The sequence below is a fragment of the Stegostoma tigrinum genome, chromosome 24 (assembly GCF_030684315.1).
Source record: "Stegostoma tigrinum isolate sSteTig4 chromosome 24, sSteTig4.hap1, whole genome shotgun sequence".
Taxonomy (NCBI): Eukaryota; Metazoa; Chordata; class Chondrichthyes; order Orectolobiformes; family Stegostomatidae; genus Stegostoma; species Stegostoma tigrinum.
Window position 1 is genome coordinate 17,673,827 of NC_081377.1, and position 24,656 is coordinate 17,698,482.

The 24,656-nt window shown below is 42.5% G+C and overlaps 1 protein-coding gene across 6 annotated transcripts in view; it reads left to right on the forward strand.

The window, feature by feature from the left end:
• The window catches only part of dlgap3 (discs, large (Drosophila) homolog-associated protein 3), a 690,985-nt gene that overhangs the window by 626,559 nt on the left and 39,770 nt on the right, over window positions 1-24,656 (forward strand). For all 6 annotated transcript variants that reach the window (XM_048558167.2, XM_048558163.2, XM_048558164.2 and 3 more), the window contains 2 exons: window positions 4,572-4,912; window positions 16,872-16,966. In XM_048558167.2, the coding sequence (XP_048414124.1) occupies window positions 4,572-4,912; window positions 16,872-16,966 (436 nt within the window). The remainder of the gene's footprint in view (window positions 1-4,571; window positions 4,913-16,871; window positions 16,967-24,656) is intronic.

A 24,656-nucleotide genomic window follows, 5' to 3' on the forward strand; every position in this document is an offset into this window, starting at 1 on the left:
TGCCGCTGACTAGGCCAGCCCCATCCCTAATTATTTTAGGTCTGGAGTCAAACGAAGGGATAATTTCCCTAACAGACAGTTGTAAACCAGATGGGTTTTTCCTGGCAATCAGGTCACCATTAGCCTCCTAAATCCAGATTTTTATTGAGTTCAAATTCCCACCGACATGGTGGGAACCCACGTTCCCAAAATTATCCCTAGCAAGAGTGAGGGTTCCTTCATTTGATAAACTGTTGTGTTTTTTGAAGATTAATAGCCTAGCAATTATACCACCTAAGTTTAAGCTTAGATTGTGAGGACCATCGGTTTAATCGATAAGAGGGATTATCACAATTAAATCACATCCCATTCTAGCACTTTCTTCATTCATTCACAAGCCATATGCACCAGTGATCCTGGCAATAGATAACTGTTCCTGACTTCCACTACTTGTGTTAGGTCTTCTTGAAGCATTTGAAGGATTTATGATAGTTGAATATTTTATGGTGTAATGTTGTTCTTTTTTTCAGAAAGTCAGAATAAACTGCGTTCTGTGTGTGTTTTCTTTTCAAAGAGGATGATACAAATGGAAGAAGAGATGAAAGGCAGGTTTACTTGTACCAGAAGGAGGATTATTTTACTGGCATAGTTACAATTATAGATTACCAGTAACCTGAAGAACATCTGGCCCTGCCTAAGAGCTGCACATATTTATAGTCATGGCAGTGTAACCCCAGGCAGATTCACGCTCACCTAAGGAAATTGACACAGGGAGGAGTCATATACCAGCTCATGTAGAGAAGACTTTGACTGAGTGCCTGATCTATGCAGAGCTGCCTGTGCATATAAAATATTAACTCAATACATGGCATCATTGCTTACCACCCTAACCAGATAAGTGGGAATTGAAAACTTCTGATCAGCTTGATAATGGTTCTGTGATTTGAAGAATGTTCTCATAACATAGTCAAATTAAAATATAACCATATTTAACTCCTTAAAAGTGATGAGTGTACTTGTCTATTGAGCTTCATCCTTTCCCCTGGTGACTGTATGTAATACTTCTTGTAGAACTTTAAGAGTTTAGGTAAGTGCATGCATAAGGAATGGTTGGAGGGATAGAGACTAAGCACAGGCAGGTAGGACTAATTTAGATTGGGATAATGGTCAGTATGAACTGGTTAGAGAGAAGGGCCTATTTCCTTGTTGTAAGACTCTATGACTCTGTGAATAAAAGAAGTGGTTGGTACTGAGCCCCAGTGAAGAAAATGATAATGGGAACTGCAGATGCTGGAGAATCCAAGATAATGAAATGTGAGGCTGGATGAACACAGCAGGCCCAGCAGCATCTCAGGAGCACAAAAGCTGACGTTTCGGGCCGAGACCCTTCATCAGAGAGGGGGATGGGGTGAGGGTTCTGGAATAAATAGGGAGAGAGGGGGAGGCGGACCGAAGATGGAGAGAAAAGAAAATAGGTGGAGAGGAGAGTATAGGTGGGGAGGTAGGGAGGGGATAGGTCAGTCCAGGGAAGACGGACAGGTCAAGGAGGTGGGATGAGGTTAGTAGGTAGGAGATGGAGGTGCGGCTTGGGGTGGGAGGAAGGGATGGGTGAGAGGAAGAACAGGTTAGGGAGGCAGAGACAGGTTGGACTGGTTTTGGGATGCAGTGGGTGGAGGGGAAGAGCTGGGCTGAAGCTGCTGTGTGCACCCGCTTGCCAGCTCCACAATTGTTCCTTCAAAATCCATTCCGATTGGGTGCAACCAGTTCTGCCCAGTTTCTGGCACATCTGTCTTTGTTAAAACAGCCTTTAGTGCAGCAACAATCCCTGTTTTGGTCCATTTCAAAGAGGCTAGACCAGCATTTATTATCTAACCCTGAGCGTCTTAGAAAAAGTAGTCATGAACTGCCATGTTGAACCACAGCAGTTCTTGGGGTGAAAGGATACCCACAGTGCTGTTGAAGGAGTTTTTCAAGATTTTGATCCAGTGACAGAAAGAATGGTGATATAGTTCCAAATCAGGAGGGTGTATAACTTGAGGGAAAACCTGCAGATAATGTGGTATTCATGCTTTTGCTGCTCTTCCCCTTCTAGCCAGTAGAGGTCGCAGGTTTGGAAGGTGCGATCAAATATGATAAATTACTGCAGTGTATATTTTAGATAATATACACTTCTGCCATTATGTGTCAGTATTGAAGGGAGGATATACTAATGTGCTCAATGGGGAGCCAAACAAGCTCTTTGCCCTGGACAATATCCAGCTTGTTGGGCAAATGAAGAGCTTTCCATCCCACTCATAATTTGTGTCTTGTAAATGGTAGACAGACACTGGGGAACCAGGAGGTGAGCTACTCGCTCCAGATTTCCTAGCCCCTGATCCTCTCTTATAGACAGTGTATGTGTACGGCTTGTTCATTTCCATTCCTAGTAACTGTAAGAATGTAGATAGTAGTGGATTCAGCAATGGTAATGTCATTGAACCTCAAAAGATGATTGTTAGAATCTGTATTGTTGGAGATGATCATCGCCTGATCGCAGAAATGTTCTTAGCTGGTTGTCAACCCAAAACTGATTGTTGTCTAGGTCTTATTGCATTTAGACATGGGCTACTTCAGTAAATCAGGAGTCGCAAATGGTGCTGAATATTATACAGTCAGCAGTCAGTCATTATGACAGAGAGAAGGTCATTAATCAAAAATGCTGAAAATGACTACACTTATGATGTTACCCTGTGGAGGTTCTGCAGAGATGTTCTAGGTGGAGATGATTGCCCTCCAACAAACGCAGCCATCTTCCTTGAAGCAGAGTGTATGCTCCCAACTCCCAGTGTTGCTAGAGCTCCTTGCTACCACACTTAGCTGAATACAACTTTGATGTCAAGTGCAGTTGCTCTCACCTCACCTCTGGAGTTCACAATTTTAGCCCATACTTGGACCAAGGTTGTAATGAGGTCAGGAGCTGAGAGGCACTGGAAGAAACCAAACAGTACATCAGTGAGCAGGTTATCTCTTTGCTGATGCTGCTTTATAGCACTGTTGGTAACGTCTTACATTGTTTTGTTGTTGATTGAGAGTGGATTGCTAGAGCATTAATTGACCATGTTGGATTTGTCCTACCTTTTGTGTTCAGGATGTACTGAGACACTTTCTGTTATTGTTGGATTGCTGCCAGTTTTGTCTCTGTTATCCTTCAAATCACTTCAGATAACTCTGAAAGTTCAACAAGGAAGATTCTTGATGAATGGAATCCAAAGATGCCACATCTTCAGTATAGTCATTTCTAAAATATACTTGTGCTTTGCAAAGGCTTAGAGCAATAATAATGCAATGTCTTAAACAAATATCTTGAACTTCTCATGTGCAGGTAAAGCAATAATGTAGGAATGAATATGAAATATGAACAGCCGTTCAAGAATCATGTTACAAATTTGCACAGTTTTAAGTCACTGCGTAAAACAGTTTTGATCAGAAACCTTCAGTGTAATATTATTCAGAGCACTCAGATACCTATTTTGAACAGTTTGGATTAGGAGCAAGCTCTATTCTTCAGCCCCAGTAGCCTTTTCAGTGCTAAGTAAAAAGCAACAGGCAAACTGAAAATCACAAAGTAAAATCTGTGTTGTCAGTGCTGATGACAAGTCAACTTTGTTCTCCAAAGGCGAGGACTGACTGGCTATTTCCAGCATTCCATTTGTTTGTGACATTAGCACATATTGTCATGTAGCATGGGTAATGTTGGATTTCTCATGGTCCAGACTTTGCTTTTGAAAAGCTAGTCCAATATTACAGAACTTGCAGCAATAAATCTGATCCATGTTTCTAATAACATGTTTAGTAATTGTGTCAGTAAGAGTTGAATAGTACAGTGCAAACTCAGAATGAGATAAGGTTCAAACATAAACTAGTGGTAACTTAGCTGATCTCAGAAAGCAGGATATTTGCTTTGCTGGGGCATGGATGAAACGAGGATTGCTGTTTCTGATTGCTGCCCATTAGTGTACTTGGACCAGTTAACAACATAAGGGCAGACAAAATGGGAATGGGAGTAAACCATATGGCCCTTCTTCTACCATTTAGTATGATCTTGATTGATCTCCAGCCTTATCTCCATATTCTGTCCCCCTCTTCTTATTTCCTTTGAATTCCCACGAAGCCAAATAACAGTCTACTTCAGCTTTGACTGTACCCTATGATGACCCACGCACCCATTGTAAGGAATTCCAAAGATTCACAACCCTCTGACTGAAGAAATATCCCTGTTCTCAGTTCTAAATGACCAATACCTCATCCTGAGCTTCTCCTAGCCAAGTAGAACAACTTCTGTGTTTTTCCTGTAAAACCTCATGTTGAATATTTAGGCATCTAGCACTGTGAGGCTGCAAAAGATCATAATAATGCAGCAAGTGAACGTGATAGTGAATAGATCAGCCTTGTATCACATAATATGGGTACCAGTGCCCATTATACATAAATGCCAAGTTGATGATTCATTGCACTGTGTGTCACTGTGTCTATAATGAACAATGTCATTCTAAGTGCAAAACCTTGTGAAATGAAGCATTCTAATGAGCTTCTATCTTGAATTCCAATTCTAGCATTTAACTACAAGAAAGCTCCTCCAGTTCCTCCTCGAATGGCCACAAAGCCAATCATCTCAGTGACAGCCCAGAGCAGCACAGAGTCAACCCAGGATACATACCTGCAGAATGAGGTCCATCGGTCCACCTCCTGGTCAAAAGATCTTAAATCCCAGTGCAATTCAACAGACAGTATTGACAGTGGCAAAGCGCTGCACCTGGCACTGGAGTCTCGTGCCCCAAGTCGTTCTTCAATAAAGAGCTCTGATGGAACTGGAATTAGTAAAGGCATTCTGAATCGTGATGAACCAAAGCTACAGCCACGCCAAAGAAAGTGGCGTTCGTCCATTGGGATACAGGTAACCATTACCGTATCTGTCTATTTTTTTAAATGTCTTTCTCAAATGAGGCGCAACAAGAGAACCATTCTTTCACAATTATTTAGGTGACTGTGTGCATGAGTCACTTGGAATCCTCACAAATTCATGTTGCTTTGGTATGGTTCTTACTGTCCTATTCACTGAACTGAGAGTCTCACCATTATCTTTTCATTTTGAATGCTTCAATTACCAATTGCTTTTCTGCGCCAACTGACAGTCCAATCATAATTATTATCTCTTTTTAAAGTGGCTCTGCCCTAAAAGAAATTTTGGTTATTGCCTCTCATGTCTTCAACACAACAAGAACTACCACTTTCCTCTCTCCTCCCCCAACCCATTTCCCACCTTCTACTGAGTAAATAAAAGGAAAAGAATGACACTAAAAGGGTCCCTAACTTGATTAAACTTTTGGTCATCTGTTCTAATAACTCCTTGCTGGCTTGGGACAAACTTTATGTGATAACACTGCTGTGAAGTGCACTGGGACTGTTGGCAAAGCTTCTATATGGAAACAATATGTAGTCCTTCTCGTGCTTCAGTTGACATTGAGCTAGTCAATAGAAGCAGCAGAATCATCAAGTCTAACACTCGAGTTGCCACATCTCTGTGACCTTAAATTGTTTTTAGGCATTTCAGATAATGGTGTTAACTCTTGACTTAAAGCAATGCAATAAGATCTCAGCAGGAAAATTAGTATGGATGCCCTATTCTAATTATAGTTCCATTTTTCTGATCAGGCTCCTTTCCAAATGTAGAAGCCCTTGCGGCAAACAGTTAGCCATACTGGCACTTGCCCACTGTGTATCTTGCAATACTGTTAGAGTAAACTGCTTGGTGCCATAGCTGCCACAATGCAGCTGCATTATGAATTGGTGCCTTATTAAAGGTGAGGGCAGACAGACGGCTCTACCTCCAGAGTGTTACTTAATAAGTCCTTCAGAGAACTGAAAACATGCTCAGATGTTTTTAAACAGCTTCGCAGCAGGGAAGCTTTGAACTCAGGTCTCCTGGTTCACAGGTAGGGACACTAGTACTGGACCACAAGAGCTCATGACAATATTGTATACCCACAAAAATGTGTACCTATGAGTGTACCATTGGGTGTAAGGCATAGTTATGGGCCAGATTGGACCCCCTCAAAATATTTTAAGAAGGTAGACCCTAACTTTTTCTTATTTTAGAGGAAGATGTGAGAAGTGCCATGTTCCAGAGGTAATGTGACCGGTCAAACTACTCAACATTAAGCAAAACACAATTTATTTAAACATGAGAGTTAAAATACAAACAAAAGAAAGAGGAATTTAGAATAACTTTACTATTGGAAAACGTAACCAAGTAATAGATGCACTGCCGATTACTAATTAACTGCTCTAATATAGTAACATCCCATAAAAAGGTGAAAAGGAAAATTCAGACACAGATTCTTACGTGCAGTTCTCCAAACCAGGAGGAAACAACATCAAGAGAGCTGTCAGTGAAAGTAGGAGCTGGGAATCATTCACTGAAGTTTCCAACTCTTTTGACACTCTACAAACGTTTCTGATGCTGCTGAAAAAACCAAAACCCAGAAATCTGGATCTGTGAGATCTGCCTACACCCATTCATTTAAATGGCACCACTTGAATAAATATCCCTTTATCTGTCCTATTAGCAAAGTTAACCCAATGGTGCATTATTCTAACTTGATTCTAAAACTAGGATGACAATCGCTAGTCTTCTAGCACTATTCCGTACTGTCACTGACCATATTTACAGGTAGAATCTTACTGGGGCCTTTGGGCTTTGGCAAGAAACATAGCAGAATGACGGAAGATGTCTGGTGAGTTCAAGTTGGACATTGCAAGCAACTTGCTGCCCCTTTCAAGCAAGCTCTAAGTCTCATATTAAAATTCTTGCTTGAAAATGGCAAGTTGTCCATTACATGGGACTATTCCACGCTCGGATCATATTAAATGCGCAGCTTGCCTCACTAATATACAGCTTCCTATCCTGCTACCTATCATGAGCGAACTAAACACCAAGAATTCTCATCATGGAAGTCAGAGCAGGTACCCGGTGACTTCAGCTCACTGTTGCTGCAAGGATTCTCCATGTTGGACACTGAGCAGAAATATCTCTGGGTCTGCTCCATGAGTAACAGCCATACACAATCAATTTCGATGAGCATTGGTATCTGACTGTGCCAGCCTCTAACAGCCATCAGAGCACATCTCCAAACCACTTATAGTACACTTCTGCATCTTGAGGCAAAACAGCAACTATCATTGAATTCTGCAACAAGGACACCCTCTGCTCTATCACTCCCACTAGCTCATAGACTGGGCCAGGCTTACTCGCTTGCTGTCGTAGCACTCACTCACTCTGTGCCTACCTAGATGTTCTCATTCCTGCCTGGCATTGCAAAGCCTTACCTTTTTGTGCTCTGACCTGTCTGCCAGAGATACCAGACTTGCAGTACAGCTATATTGCTGTGTCTTTTAGCGCAAAAAGAAATCCAGGAAATTTGTCATGTTTGTCAGCTGTGCTCGGTCAAGTCAAGGGAAATAGCTTTCATTCAGTGAGTTCTCGCACAGCCAAATCAGGGCTGCCTCAGGATCTTTCCCTCTTAAAGGGTGAGGAACTGAATGTCGTGCAGCCCAACATCTGATTTGACTCTTTCTGCCCTACTGTGGGCTATCTACCCCCTGAAACTAGGAGAGATGCAAGTGGGCGGCACAGCTATTAATTTTGGTGCAGGTGCGGAGGCATCCTGAGTTAAGTGAGTAAGTGGCACAAAGGGTTGGTGATGCCAGGGTTTGTGGAGACAGCGAGCGGGGGAAGATGCTGCAGGCAGTAATGAGAATGGTAGAGTGTGAGCCTTGCTAGGGTAAGTAACAGAGATACAAGTGAGTACAGAATATCAGAGAAGATGATGTCAGTAATGTCAGTGGAGTGGCGAATGTCATTGAGAATCGGGGAAGAGAGGTGCTGTAGTGGCAGAGTAGGTAATAAATGAGATGCGTGCTATGTAAGATACAGCGAGGGATTTTGCTCTATTTTTCAGCAAAAAACCCACAAAACTCATCGAAACTGATCCTGCCAGAGAAAGTAATATTCAGCCTCATGTGTTCCATTTTGGTGCTGTGATTCATATTTTAGTATGTAAAAGGCAGGTGTTTTGCTAACCTCAGAGAGGAAATCCCAATTAAATAATATCAGCAGCCAGCCTTTTGTGAGTTTTAAAGTAAACTAGGTTATTTGTTTATTTATTACACATGTGCACCAGGATTTTAAAACACGGTATCTCACTCATTTGTCTTACACAAACAAAGATTACATTGAAAAAAAGCCACAAATTCTAATTATTTTAATATCTTTCAAGGCAGACCGATAGTTTCTTAGCTGAAGGTGGTGCATTCGATGACATGCAAGTTGGTAAAGTGAATAGATCTTAGTAAAAATGTCACAGTTTTTTGTAGGTGAATGTCCAGGAGATTGTTCCCAAGTGAACTTGAAACTGAAACAGGTTGAAAGGGGGTCCTTCTCAGAGTTACAAGGTGTCTGCATTTATTAAATTGCTTAGATGGCTTGCAACTAATTGATAGCTTTGGTAAAAATCTGTCTCTGTCTGCAGGTAGCTTCCGCTTGTGTCAAAGCATGCCACAAAAATGGTGATAATAAAATGTGAGGCTGGATGAACACAGCAGGCCAAGCAGCATCTCAGGAGCACAAAAGCTGACGTTTCGGGCCTAGACCCTTCATCAGAGAGGGAGATGGGGGGAGGGAACTGGAATAAATAGGGAGAGAGGGGGAGGCGGACCGAAGATGGAGAGTAAAGAAGACAGGTGGAGAGGGTGTAGGTGGGGAGGTAGGGAGGGGATAGGTCAGTCCAGGGAAGACGGACAGGTCAAGGAGGTGGGATGAGGTTAGTAGGTAGCTGGGGGTGCGGCTTGGGGTGGGAGGAAGGGATGGGTGAGAGGAAGAGCCGGTTAGGGAGGCAGAGACAGGTTGGACTGGTTTTGGGATGCAGTGGGTGGGGGGGAAGAGCTGGGCTGGTTGTGTGGTGCAGTGGGGGGAGGGGATGAACTGGGCTGGTTTAGGGATGCAGTAGGGGAAGGGGAGATTTTGAAACTGGTGAAGTCCACATTGATACCATATGGCTGCAGGGTTCCCAGGCGGAATATGAGTTGCTGTTCCTGCAACCTTCGGGTGGCATCATTGTGGCAGTGCAGGAGGCCCATGATGGACATGTCATCAAGAGAATGGGAGGGGGAGTGGAAATGGTTTGCGACTGGGAGGTGCAGTTGTTTGTTGCGAACTGAGCGGAGGTGTTCTGCAAAGCGGTCCCCAAGCCTCCGCTTGGTTTCCCCAATGTAGAGGAAGCCGCACTGGGTACAGTGGATGCAGTATACCACATTGGCAGATGTGCAGGTGAACCTCTGCTTAATGTGGAATGTCATCTTGGGGCCTGGGATGGGGGTGAGGGAGGAGGTGTGGGGACAAGTGTAGCATTTCCTGCGGTTGCAGGGGAAGGTGCCGGGTGTGGTGGGGTTGGAGGGCAGTGTGGAGTGGACAAGGGAGTCACGGAGAGAGTGGTCTCTCCGGAAAGCAGACAGGGGAGGGGATGGAAAAATGTCTTGGGTGGTGGGGTCGGATTGTAAATGGCGGAAGTGTCGGAGGATAATGCGTTGTATCCGGAGGTTGGTGGGGTGGTGTGTGAGAACGAGGGGGATCCTCTTGGGGCGGTTGTGGCGGGGGCGGGGTGTGAGGGATGTGTCGCGGGAAATGCGGGAGACGCGGTCAAGGGCGTTCTCAATCACCGTGGGGGGAAAGTTGTGGTCCTTAAAGAACTTGGACATCTGGGATGTGCGGGAGTGGAATGTCTTATCGTGGGAGCAGATGCGGCGGAGGCGGAGGAATTGGGAATAGGGGATGGAATTTTTGCAGGAGGGTGGGTGGGAGAAGGTGTATTCTAGGTAGCTGTGGGAGTCGGTGGGCTTGAAATGGACATCAGTTACAAGCTGGTGGCCCGAGATGGAGACTGAGAGGTCCAGGAAGGTGAGGGATGTGCTGGAGATGGCCCAGGTGAACTGAAGGTTGGGGTGGAAGGTGTTGGTGAAGTGGATGAACTGTTCGAGCTCCTCTGGGGAGGAAGAGGCGGCGCCGATACAGTCATCAATGTACCGGAGGAAGAGGTGGGGTTTGGGGCCTGTGTAGGTGCGGAAGAGGGACTGTTCCACGTAACCTACAAAGAGGCAGGCATAGCTGGGGCCCATGCGGGTGCCCATGGCCACCCCCTTAGTCTGTAGGAAGTGGGAGGAGTCAAAAGAGAAGTTGTTGAGTGTGAGGACGAGTTCAGCTAGGCGGATGAGAGTGTCGGTGGAGGGGGCCTGGTCGGGCCTGCGGGACAGGAAGAAGCGGAGGGCCTTGAGGCCATCTCCATGCGGAATGCAGGTGTACAGGGACTGGACGTCCGTGGTGAATATGAGGTGTTGGGGGCCAGGGAATTGGAAGTCCTGGAGGAGGTGGAGGGCGTGGGTGGTGTCACGGACATTGGTGGGGAGTTCCTGGACCAAAGGGGAGAAAATGGAGTCCAGATAGGTGGAGATGAGTTCGGTGGGGCAGGAACAGGCTGAGACAATGGGTCGACCAGGGCAGGCAGGTTTGTGGATTTTGGGAAGGAGATAGAAACGGGCCGTGCGGGGTTGGGGAACAATGAGGTTGGAGGCTGTGGGTGGGAGGTCCCCTGAGATGATGAGGTCATGAATGGTGTTGGAGATGATGGTTTGGTGCTCGGGTGTGGGGTCATGATCGAGGAGGCGGTAGGAGGTGGTGTCGGAGAGTTGGCGTCTGGCCTCGGCGATGTAGAGGTCAGTGCGCCATACTACCACTGCGCCACCCTTGTCTGCGGGTTTGATGGTGAGGTTGGGGTTGGAGCGGAGGGAGCGGAGGGCTGCCCGTTCTGCGGGGGAGAGGTTGGAGTGGGTGAGAGGGGTGGAGAGGTGGACTTCACCAGTTTCAAAATCTCCCCTTCCCCTACTGCATCCCTAAACCAGCCCAGTTCATCCCCTCCCCCCACTGCACCACACAACCAGCCCAGCTCTTCCCCCCCACCCACTGCATCCCAAAACCAGTCCAACCTGTCTCTGCCTCCCTAACCGGCTCTTCCTCTCACCCATCCCTTCCTCCCACCCCAAGCCGCACCCCCAGCTACCTACTAACCTCATCCCACCTCCTTGACCTGTCCGTCTTCCCTGGACTGACCTATCCCCTCCCTACCTCCCCACCTACACCCTCTCCACCTATCTTCTTTACTCTCCATCTTCGGTCTGCCTCCCCCTCTCTCCCTATTTATTCCAGTTCCCTCCCCCCATCCCCCTCTCTGATGAAGGGTCTAGGCCCGAAACGTCAGCTTTTGTGCTCCTGAGATGCTGCTTGGCCTGCTGTGTTCATCCAGCCTCACATTTTATTATCTTGGAATCTCCAGCATCTGCAGTTCCCATTATCTCTCTCCCCACAAAAATGGTGTTCTTGTCAGGTGACTTCCACAAGTTTGCTGTCCTTTTTCAAAACAAAGGGTGATATTTCTGTTGATCTATCTTGCCTAGTTTGACGTGGGAAACCATTATAAATCAATGGAAGTTTAATGGAATCCATTCACATTGATCTTACGCAGATTGGGTTTCAGTATTTCTTTTATCACAATGGGGAAACAGAAACAAGGCCAGCTTAAATTCTGTCAGAGATAATGGGAACTGCAGATGCTGGAGAATGCGAGATAACAAAGTGTGGAGCTGGATGAACACAGCAGGCCAAGCAGCATCTTAGGAGCACAAACGCTGACGTTTCGGGCCCTGACCCCTCATCAGGAAAGGAGTTTGTGCAGAGGGTTCTGAAATAAATAGGGAGAGAGGGGGAGGTGGATCAAAGATAAATAAAGGAGAAGATAGATGGAGAGGAGACAGACAAGTTAAAGGGGTGGGGATGGAGCCTGTAGAGGTGAGTGTAGGTGGGGAGGTAGGGAGGGTGTAGGTCAGTCCAGGGAGGATGGACAGGTCAAGGGGACGGCATGAGGTTAGTAGGTAGGAAATGGAGGTGCGGCTTGAGGTGGGAGGAGGGTATAGGTGAGAGGAAGAACAGGTTAGGGAGGTGGGGTCGAGCTGGGCTGGTTTTGGTATGCAGTTGGGGGAGGGGAGATTTTGAAGCTGGTGAAATCCACATTGATACCATTGGGCTGCAAAGTTCCCAAGCGGAATATGAGTTGCTGTTCCTGCAGCCTTCGGGTGGCATCGTTGTGGCACTGCAGGAGGCCCAGCATGGACATGTGGTCTAAGGAAATGGGAGGGGGAATTGAAATGGTTCGCGACTGGGAGTTCAGTTGTTTATTGCGAACTGAGCTTAGGTGTTCTGCAATGCGGTCCCCAAGCCTCTGCTTGGTTTCCCCGATGTAGAGGAAGCGATCGAGCTTTTGTTGAAGGTCCACCGTTAAACAAGGGCTGTGTAAATTCCTCAGATGGCTTTAAATGTCAATATTTAATTAGGTGTTTGCTTGAGATTTAGGATGGTCTCAAACTCAAAATGCCGTTGGTCACGTGAGTCATCACAGCCATTTCACTTGTCTTTGTTCAAAACTTTAAAATAGTGACAGAAGTTCATAATATATTGGAACTTGACATGTTTCCAATCAATTTTGTGTCTCTGTTATCTCAAACCCAGGTTTTGACATCAAAATGTACAAAGGCTGACTGTGAGGAAGTTGAGTTTACAAGTGCATTCCTTAAATTAAAGATCAAATGTGTCAGATTAATTCAAACTCCTCATTTCTTAAGCTCAGGAATGTCTTGAGTGATGTTCCACATGTTCACCTTTCCAAAGATTGCCTTTGATGAGGTTCCATGACGAAATGTTAATATATACAGTTTTGGCAAATGAATATGCAATTTCCCAGTTAATGTCCTGCGTTAAGACAGCATGATTAAAATGTGCTAAAGGGCAGCGAGGAAATGCAGCCTCTCTCGGTTTTTAATTAGAAGGCTCCCATTTGAAGATCTGTTGTGTGTTGGCTACAAAATGAAGACACAAACTGAAGCTACAATATTGAATCCCCATCCCTGACTATCTTAGTGCAAAATTTATCCATTAATGGGATTGGACAACTAATAATCATCTAACTCTATAGTTTATCATGTCTTACCTTTGTGTTTCCCTTTGAATTTTTAAATTTTGTTTGCACTTCCTGCCAGACCCTGCAATGTTTTCAACAATATTTTGACTAACTCATGCCCTTCTTTGCATGTTAGCACGCTGCCCTCCTTTGAATAGGTTCCAGTGTTTCCACTCCTTGTACACTGGCATAGCAGAACCATGTCACTGCTACTAGGCAACACTTCTCTAAACTAGGCACTTGCATCCTTGACAGACATTGGCAAGGAGTATGGCATGCCATTGCGGGTCTGTTAAATTTTTTGCATGTTGCCTTATGAGCTATGTGAGGATACTATGGTTTCAAGAGGTGTATTTCATTCTGATTCTTTTTGTGAGGTAAGGTTGGAACAGAGGTTTTGAGGAGTCTGCTCAAGCCAATGAAGTAAGTTTTTGAAGGTAGCCAGTTTAACTGCACCATCAGTATTATTTTAACGCTTGTGATTATTTAATAGATCACCGCTTATGTTAATGCCAATTGAAAAATTCTGATTAGGGAAACTTAATCTTTTAAATCATCCTTCAAATCATTTCAGGGAATCTATTTTCTAAGTTTGTCCTCATATGGAGACAAGTTGCTTTGAAGCTCAGGATTACATGACAAAATGTCATCATATCAGTTACATGACATGACAACATGAAGCCATCATTTAGGGGAGGCAATGGCCTAATGGTATTGGCACTGGACTGTTAGTTCATAAGAGTCAGACAATGTTCTGGGATCTGAGTTCGAATCCCACTGTGGCAGATGGTGGAATTTGAATTCAATAAATATATGGAATTAAGAGTCTAATGATGACTATGAAGCCAGTGTTGATTGTCAGGAAAAATCCATCTGGTTCATTAACATTCATTAGGAAGGAAGTTGCCATCCTTATCTGGTCTGGCTTAAATGTGATTCCAGACCCACAGCAATGTGTTTGACTGTTAACTGCCCTCTGGGCAATTAGGGATGGGCAATGAATGCCGACTGGTCAGTGATGCCCTCATCCTGTAAATGAATAAAAAAGAAATTCAGTGGTTATGACTAGTACTTGTGCCAAATGGTGAAACTCTTTAAAAAGACTATCTCTTTAAATATGTTGAAACGTGTTTAGGTAACTAAAGGTAGTTTAGGTAAACTCGCACTTCTCAGAGTTACAAGGTGTCTGCATTTATTAAATTGCTTAGATGGCTTGCAACTAATTGATAGCTTTGGTAAAAATCTGTCTCTGTCTGCAGGTAGCTTCCGCTTGTGTCAAAGCATGCCACAAAAATGGTGTTCTTGTCAGGTGACTTCCACAAGCATTTCCACCTTCAGCTAAGAAACTATCGGTCTGCCTTGAAAGATATTAAAATAATTAGAATTTGTGGCTTTTTTTCAATGTAATCTTTGTTTGTGTAAGACAAATGAGTGAGATACCGTGTTTTAAAATCCTGGTGCACATGTGTAATAAATAAACAAATAACCTAGTTTACTTTAAAACTCACAAAAGGCTGGCTGCTGATATTATTTAATTGGGATTCCCTCTTTGAGGTTAGCAAAACACCTGCCTTTTACATACTAAAATATGAATCACAGCACCAAAATGGAACACATGAGGCTGAATATTACTTTCTCTGGCAGGATCAGTTTCGATGAGTTTTGTGGGTTTTTTGCTGAAAAATAGAGCAAAAGTTTAGGTAAAAAGGTAACTTAGTTGCTTCATGATACTATAATGAATGTTGTGACATCAAGGTAATCATCGCAACATCATCAAGAAAATATTTCTACCAGTGAAAGTTTTCCTGTTTCTCTCTCCCTTCCCCTTAAATAGATATCCAGTTTGATTTGTAAGAATATTGCTCACTGTCACCAATAACCTGCCATGTTCTGTCCATTAAAAGGGCAGCAAATCATAGTCTGGGAATGCCGAGGTTTCTAACATGAATTCCTCACGGTGTTCAATGATCAGAACGCTGCAAATTTTACCTTTTTTTTCAGCCTTATGTACATAGGTGCCATACTGCAGTTCCCTTAATGCATGTAAGTTGGAAGGATAGACACTTAGAATGTTGATTTGGCTATAAAGTACAGCACAATGCACAAATCAGCGGATATATCAACCAGAAATGGTACATTTACAGCAAATACTGAATTTGCTCTTCTTCCTCTGAATATCAATGACTACAGGAATGCTTCTCCAATGACATTTAGGCATTGCCCAAGGTGATATCACCTAAAGATACATTAGTTATTGCCTGTACGCTGATTGTATCCAGCTCTACCTCACCACCGCCTCTTTAACAACTCCTCCACTGTTGCTGTACAAGCTGAAGTTCCTTTCAATAAGGTATTAAAAAGACTGAAGTCATTGTTTTTGGTTTCTACGTGAAACTCCATTCATTTGTCACCAACTCCATCCCTCTCCCCGACAAGGTGAGATTAAGCCAGTCTGTTCACAACCTTAGTGTCATGTTTCATCTTAAGAAGCTAAGTTTGAGCTGTCTACCTCTCATTTGTGCAATCATTGGGACCACCTATATTCACCTGTACAACTTTACCCTTGCCTTGACCACATGATTGCATAAACTCTCATTCTGACTTTGATGTCAGTGGACTCGACTATTCGCATGTCCATGTCTTAAGCCGCAGCATATTTGATTTCCATAATGCCCTTGTGCTCACTAGAATGCTGGCTCCTGATCAAGCAACACCTTGACATTAAAATTCTGATCCTTCTTTTAACACCCCTCCTGATCTTGTTACTCCATTGCCCTGCAGTCTCCTCCAGCCTTAAAATCTTCTGGGTTATCTGCAGTCCACTAATTCTGAACTCTTGTATATTCCCATTTATAATTACTGCTCTGTTGGTGGCTTTGCCTTCAGGTGCTGAGGCTCCAAGCTCTGGGATTGTCTGCCTACATCCTTCTCTGCCTCCCCCTTTCAGTCACTTCTTAAAAGCTACCTCTTTGTTCAAACGTCTGGTCATCTGGCTCAGTGTGTTTTTTTTAATAATTTTTATATGCCTTGGGAAGTTGTGTTACATTAAAAACATGACATAAATCGATTTTGCTGTTTTTGTTATTGTCGCTTCCCGCAAGTTAGGCTTTAAGCTTGCCCCTTATTGCTTATGTGATGATTTACTGCTGCGCATCAAAGCGAGTTCCTCAATTTTCCTTTCCTAGGATGTCATTAGCATAAGTTGAGGAACGAAGCCCAAAAAGAAGTCTCTTTTTAAGACCAAAACAAAGAAAACATACAAATATATTTCTCAAATTCAATCAAGTCTGTCAATGAAACATACACCTTAAATATGCACATTTTGAGGACTTTAAACCTGTAGACCATGCCATCCTTTCCTGCCTTACTGCTGCCGTAAGAGTCCAATTAACACATATCAGTCATGACATTTTGAAACTAATGCACCAAGCTAGGTGGTACAGATTGTCAAGGTTATATATGCGTATCTCACGCACATCGCTACCTACATCAAACAACAGTAGTGGTTCAGGTATAACATCTATGAACAGATCTATGTTATTTTTACTTATTTATGTGAACAACAATTTTAATTCCCTGTGTAATGTGTCCCGAAGAAAAGGAACAAAACAAAACTCCCAAATTAAAGATGTCATAGGTATGAATACATTCAGCGACATCTCACTGTATAATCAGGGTTTCGTAAAGCCATTTTTTTTCAGTTTAGTCATGGCTGATAAAGCTGCTGCTTGTTCTTGGCCAGTTTAATCTGATGCAGAAATGATAACAAGGTTTCATTCTCTTTTTGTATGACAGGTTGATAGTTCAGAGACTATGACTGATTCTGACACAGATAGTAAAGGCCTTCGGGAGTTCCATTCTATTGGAGTGCAGGTTGAAGATAATAAACGGTAAGTCATTTGTTTTAACTCAATAAGATGTGTCCATCATTTATTATTCATAGAATCATAGAATCACACACCTCAAAGACAATCACAGCATGTCCTCACTACTGTTCTTTCACAATAACTGTTCACCTCTTCCCCTTCAAGTATATATTTAAATCCCTTTGAAAGTTGTTATTCCATCTGCTTCCAGCACCCTGTCAGGTGATGCAATTAAATGCGGAATCACTACTGCAAGAATAAGAAACTTGAATATCACTTCTATTTTTCAAGTCTTATCTTCCGTAGGAAATGAGATTGTATTGAGCACACAGAATTTATAATGTCATATCATGTCTTCTTAACAGTAGTCCCCTGGTAATAAATGCCACTTGCTCTAATTTACATTACTTACAACTAATGCAGTGCAATATTTTGACTCATTGTTTGTTTGCAAGGAATCATATTTGCTTGCCAATGATATTGCATGAGGTCCATTGGCTAAAATTCACTGATCCAATATTCAAAGATATCACTGGTCAGCAAATAAGCATTATGTCATCAAAATGGTACTTGTGACCCATGTTTCTTCTGAATTTGGATCCATCCTGGGAGTGCCAAATCAATGAATCGCACTGTTTATTATGTTCAGGTATGATTTGTGATGACATTGGTGACACTCATTTCAACGTATAGAATTCTTTCTCCTGAAACAGGAACAAAAAGCATTGGAAAAAAATTGCAGGACAACAGTACAAGGGAAGAGAAGCGTTTGTTTCAGGTTGATGACTGAAAAAAATCATCTATCTGAATTGTGAACCCAGTATCTCTTCACAGATTTCTATATTTTTTTAGCTGCCTCTTCTCTGCGTACTTGTTTATCTGGAGGTGTGTTTCCTTTGATGTCAGGCAACCTCCAGAACCAAGCTCAAGAGAAACTATTCTTATCGTGTGAACTGGTCAATTTTTAATGTAGCTGTTCATCATACCCAAACTTGCTCCCATCCTCAAACAACGTTTACACATGTGCACAATCCCATTAGGATCAGCAAATAGCTGTCAGAAACCAAAGCTGATCTGTTTTCTCCTTTGCCTAGCCCAGTGTAATACCCTGTTGTTCCTCCTATCATGTCCCTGGGGTTTTCCTTGAGAAAGATTAAAACGGCACAATATGAAAATCCAAAGCAGTTGACTTCCTTCAATGCTCCATTTACCCACTTGGCCACTGTGGGGAATTATTGATTACTTGTACTGTAACATTTGGTCCAAGAATTATTCTGATATTGCAGTTTGCAGCATCAGCAAAGTTTTTACAGAGGAAGATCCACTCTCAAGTTTCAATCAAGAGGTCGATCCTCCAATTCATTCGAGAAAACTCTCATTTGTCCCCTTTTCTCATTGCAGTAGCAAGAAAACACAGTATTTCTGCTCACATGCGAATACATGTTGGCCAGTGCATTACAAGCCATTGAAAATCCTTTAGTATCAGAAGTGTTCCTGTAGCCTGTTGTGGAGCTCTCCTCATAGCTCTTCAGTCATCCTTATTCTACATTGGTGTGTTTAGTAAGTGTTTAGCGTCTTCTTTCAAGAAATCATATTCCCAACTGGCTGTGAAATAAACAATTTTCTGCTACAAATAAATGATTTATTTCCCTGATCACCCCACATGGAGTGAACATCAATGAGAGCGAATGATGCCATGTGTGGTGCTTCGTACCTCTGATTACTCCAGAAAAGCATTCCCAAAAGCGACTGCCGCTCTGTGAGATTATTGAATATTTTGGAACGAACAGTGCACTTCCGTAGATGACACTCAGCTTCTCCTCCCCAAGCTATTGTCATTTTCTTTTATTACTTGATTGAGATAAAGATCTGTATTTTCCTGCTAAATGTCAGCAAAATGCAAATCATTCAAGTGGTAAGACAACAGAAAGGCTGAGAAATAACACGTTCAAAGGCATCAGTGCAGAGAGATACAGAGCTTTTGTTTCAGGCTGATGATCTACCATCAGAATTGCTCAGTATAGGCCTGTGCTTATATGACTTGAACTCCTAACAAGTTCCAGTAGCTCTCAGTGCCTCAGTGAATTAACTTTAACATCCTCACTCTTCTCCTCAGAAACCCTTCATGGCCTTGCTGCACCCAATATCAGCTCCATTTCCCTACATTAGCCCTCCAAGTATTCTCTTCTTTAGGCCAGCTCTTGAGATTTCTCAGCAGCTTCCTTTTGGTTTTCACAGGATCCTTTATCACTTCCGCTGACTTCCTCATTGCATAATCACAGATGCCCTACAGTGTGGAAGCTGTCCTATCATGTCCACACCAATCCTCCAAAGAACATCCCACCCAGGCTCATCCCCTTACCCTATCATCCTGCATTTCCCATGGCCAATCCACCTAGCCTTCACATCTTTGGACTGTGAGAGGTAATCAGAACACCCAGAAGAAACACACACTGACACTGGGAGAATGTGCAAATTCCACACAGACAGTCACCCCAAGGTGGAATCCAATCCAGATCCCTCGCACATTGAGGTCACAGCGCTAAATACTGAGCCACTGCTGCCCTGAGTAACAATACTTTCTATATTTGTGTTAATATAAGAGGATTTGAACCCTTGCAGAAGCAGAATTAGAAGAAATCAATAATGTCCCTAATTGTGTTATTATTCCAATGAACTTAAAAACACATCATAAGAAGAAAACATTTATTTCCTAGATGTCACTGCGTTTAAATCAACATGACAGTAAACGTAAGTTAGCAACAAATGCATTTTTGAAAAAATAGCTGACAAACTTCTCCGCGCAAAAAGTTACTGCCCTAAACATGCTTTCCATGGACTGGTGAGATCCCAGCTAAATTATTGCATATTTATCACAAACATAATAATTACACCTCAAATAATTCATATATGAGGCAGTTTAAGAAATGATATTGCATAAATGCAAACTTTTCTGAAATGAGCCAGTTCGGTATTAAATTATACAACTGACATAAAATTCATGACAATTGTATGTGCTTCATGTTCCCTGCACAGTATCTCCTGAACTCCTGCAGCTTTAACCCAGAGCCTCCACATTATTTTTTACAAAGAATTTATTAACGCAGTTTTTTCATTCCATATTAGGTGATGATACTTTTGTTGGAAGGTTTTAAACTGTAGTCTCCTCACATCAGAACCTTTGTATTTTTAAAAATCTTTTACTCTCTTTGCAGAACTTCTGCCCAATTTGCAGACTGTCTCCACATCCCTCCATGTAGCTCCTGTTTCCTCTCCCCATCCCATCCCCACCACCCCATTTACAGACCCTCTTGCTCCCTCCATAGCTCCTCTTACCCACCCATGTTTCCCAACACTCCAGCTCACCCCACTTCACCTCCTTTCTGCTTCCCCAGATGCCCCAGCACCTCACAACCAAAGCAGCTAGTCACTTTGCAGCCACTTTTCAGTCCAACCCTTGGCATTGCTCCACGGCCTCTGGCCCTGGCCTCACTCCTAAGTCTAAATTCCCAGCTTCACTAGTCTTGCTTTCGAGCCTTCTCAATGGGCTCACTTCCTCCTCTTGCCCTCATTCCCCTGGCCTTCCTGACTGCTGCCATATTCCTCATTCCTCCAATCACAGACTGATTCTTTTCATAAATAATAACTGAAAGAACTGTGGATGCTGTAAATCAGGAACAAAAACAGAAGCTGCTGGAAAAGCTCAGCAGGTCCGGCAGCATCTGTGAAGAAAAACAAAATCAGAGGAAGAATCACTGGACCCGAAACATTAACTCTGATTACTCTTCACAGATGCTGCCAGACCTGCTGAGCTTTTATAACAACTTCTGTTTTTGCTCCTGCTTCTTTCCTAGTTTGCTGCTGATGAATCTACAGTGAGCCTATAGGCAGCAAGCACAGGAGAGAACAAGCCTGTGATTGGGGAATCAGCCCCTCACCATTTCCTTCCATTCTATTTACAGGGTTGACTTTGTTCCAGTTGGTCAGCCTCTGGGTTGGATTTCCCTGGGTGATCTGGGAGCCTTTGGGACTAGTTCTCCCTGACACCCCAAGCACTTTGATTGCTGCCCTGCATACACCTATAAATGACAAGTCAAATAATACTTCAAGACAAACCAGGATCAAATAAAAATGAAACTAAAAATCTCCCAAGGGATGATGAAGGAAAGGTACTATCATCACTTTTTTACCGAAGGTATAATACTGTAGGTGAATGACCACAAGAGGAGGATTTGGAGCAATTAGAAAGGATAACTATTAATATTGAATAAAACAGGAGACCAGTAAATACAGATGGAAATGCCAGTGAGTTCTGATGATGTGAAAATATATGGGTTGAAATTAGAAATAAGAAAGGGACGATCACCTTAATAGGATTGTACTATAGACCCCCCCCAATGGCCAGAGGGAAATTGAGGAGGAAACAGGTAGAGAGAACTCAGAAATATGTAATTAGGGTTGTAACAGTAGGGGACTACCATAGTATTTGGATGGTGATAAATTTGTGAAATGTGTTCAAGAGAATTTTCTTTATCAATATGTAAATGTTCCTACTAAAGAAGGAGCAAAACTTGACCTTCTCTTAGGAAATATGGCAGGGCAAGAGTCTGAAGTGTGAGTGGGGGAACACTTTGGGACTATTGATCATAATTCTATTAGATTTAAAACAATTAAGGAAGAGACAAAGCCTTCCATTAAAATTAAAGTTCTTAGTTGGAGTTAGACAATTTTTAATGGTATGAGACGAGAACTTTCAAAGGTTGATTGTGATAATGAGAGCTCAGAAGCAGTATGTTCCTGTTAGAGTGAAAAGTAAGCATGGAGAGATGAAGGAACAATGGACGAATACAAATATTTAGGTTCTAGTCAAGAACAAAAAGAAATCAGATATTAGGTATGGACAACAGGGATCAAATGAATCTCTTGAGGAGTATTCAGAGTGTAGGGGTATTCTTAAGAGGGAAATTAGGAAGGGAAAGAGGGGATATGACCTAGACTTGGCAGAAAAGGTGAAGGATGATCCAGAAAGATTCTACAAGTACACTAAGAGCAAAAGAGCAACTAGAGAGGGACTAGAACCCCTTAAAATCAACGAGGTCATCTTTGTGTTGAACCTCAGAAGAAGGGAGAGATATTAAATAAGTATTTCATGTCAGTTTATACTGTGGAGAAAGAAGGGGAGGCTAGAGAACTCAGGTAAATAAATATTGATGTTTTGAAAGCAGCTCACAATACTGAAGAGGAAGTGCTGGAAGTCTTAGAAAACATAAAGGTGAATAAATCTCTGGGACCCGATGAAGTGTCTGCCAGGATATTGTAGGATGTTAGGGAGGGAAACTGCAGGGCCCATAACAGAAATATTTGTATCATTTGCAACCATGGGTGAAGTGCCAGAGGACTACAGAGTGGCTAATGTTGTGCTTTTATTTAAGAAAGACTACAAGGAGAAGCCTGGGAACTATAGACCTGTGACACTGACATCGGTGGTGGATAAGTTGTTGGAGGTAACTCTGAAAAATATGATTTATGTGCATTTGGAGAGGCAAGGAATGTTGAGGGGCAGTCAGCATGGTTTCATGTGTGGGAAATCATGTCTCACGAATTTGATTGAGTTTTTTGAGGAAACAGCGAAGAAAATTGATGAAGGCAGAGTGGTTAACCCTGTTTACATGGACTTTAGTAAAGGCTTTGATGATGTTCTGCACGGTAAAGTAATAAGTAAAGTTAGATCAGATGGGCTTCAGGGTGAGCTTGCTAACTAGATACAAAATTGGCTTTGTGGTAGGAGACAGAGGTTGGTGATGGGGGGTTGTTTTTCAGAATGGAGACCTGTGACTATCTGTGTTACACATGGATTGGTACTGGGTCCACTTTTGTTTGTCATTTATATAAATGATTTAGCTAAGAATATAGGAGGCATAGTTTTTAAGTTCGTGAATGACACCAAAAGTGATGTTACAGTGCACAATGAAGAAGGTTATTTAAGATTACAAAAGGATCTTGATCAGTTGGGTCAATGGACTGAGGAGTGACAGATGAAATTTAGTTTGGATAAATTTGAGATTTTGCAATTTGGTAAAACAAACAAAAGCAGAACTTATACGATTAATGGTAGGGCCCTGGGTAGTGTTGTAGAAGAGAGCTCCAGGGATACAGGTACATAATTGCTTCAAATTTGCATCATATGTAGGGTGGTTAAGAAGGCTCAGACCTTTGAGTACAGGAGTTAGGATTTCATGTTAAGGTTGTACAGGAGGTTCGTGAGACTTCTTCCAGAGTACTGTGAGCAGTTCTGGTCACCAGGTTATAGGAAGGATATTACTAAACTGGAGAGGGTTCAAAAAAGATTTACCGGAGTATTGCTGAGAATAGAGGGTTTCAAGTATAAAAATAGGCTGGGTAGGCTGGGACTGTTTTCACTGGAATGTAGGAGGTTGACAGCTGACCTAATAGAGGTTTATAAAATCATGAGGGACATAGATAAGGTGAATAACAAATGTCTTTTCCCTAGGGTATGGGAGTTCAAAAATAGGGGACATATTTTTAGGATGAGAGGAGGAAGATGAGAAAGGACATGAGGGGCAACTTCTTTACACATGGAGTGGTTAGTGTGTGGAATGAACTGCCAGAGGAAGTGGTGGATGCAAGTACAGTTATTATGCTTGAAAGTCATTTGGTTAAGTATGTGAATTGGAAAGGTTTCGAGGGATATGGGCTAAAAACAGGCAGGTGGGACTAGTTTAGTTTGGGAACATGGTTGGCATGGATTAGTTGGAGTGAAGGGTCTGTTTCTATGTGTGACTCTGTGACTCTGTGATCCTGAACTGCTTATGGAACTCAGAGGAAACACCCGACTCTGACCCTAATCTTCCAACTGTGCTTAGCTCCAGAATTTATGCTGGAGAACTTTCCGTTCAGAAAGGGTCCTTAGGATCAATTGAGTAACTGCGTACTAGCCGGCTGAATGTCACAACTTTCTAGAGAGATAAAATTAATACTTGGCTCGAGGGACATGGGTTAATCAAGGATAACCAATACACTTTTATAAAAGACCAGTTATGTCTTGCAAGTTGATGAGCTTGTTGAGGAAACGGGAGCATCTGTTGGATAATAAATTACACCAGATGTTGTGAATATGGATTTTCAAAGAATGGCCTTAAATGTTTTGGGAGTTTTGATTTTCAAGGTTTCCTTTCAACAGTTGCATTTTAAAATAGTTTTGAAGATAGGGCGGAAGTATATTTTTTCAAGTTAAGCAAGAAGCCCCACTGACATGAGAAGGCATTGTATTCATTACCTTGTAGTATTCATCAAGAGGTTACAAAGGTTAAATTGACTAGGCCTGAACATAATTGCCTCTTAATATATTCAATTACTGTAAGCGAGACAAAGGCCAACCTTGTTATAAACTTTCCAAATCTTTTACAATTCTTTACCTTTAACAAGATTTTAAAAAAATTCCTGAACTTTGCACACAGAAGAAATGATATTCAGGCAGCAATCAAAAGGAATAGATTGTTATATCCCCTGGGAGAAAAAGAGCAAGATCACTTTTTGAAACTTATTTTCTCTATATGATCATTGCTTCCAAGGCAATCTTACATTACATATCTGTAGTGTAGTAAAGATGATGGTAAAGTTTCTTTTTGAACAGTTATGGCCTGTAACACAGTCTTTGTCGTGACAGGATGTAACGTCATAGCATATTAAACCA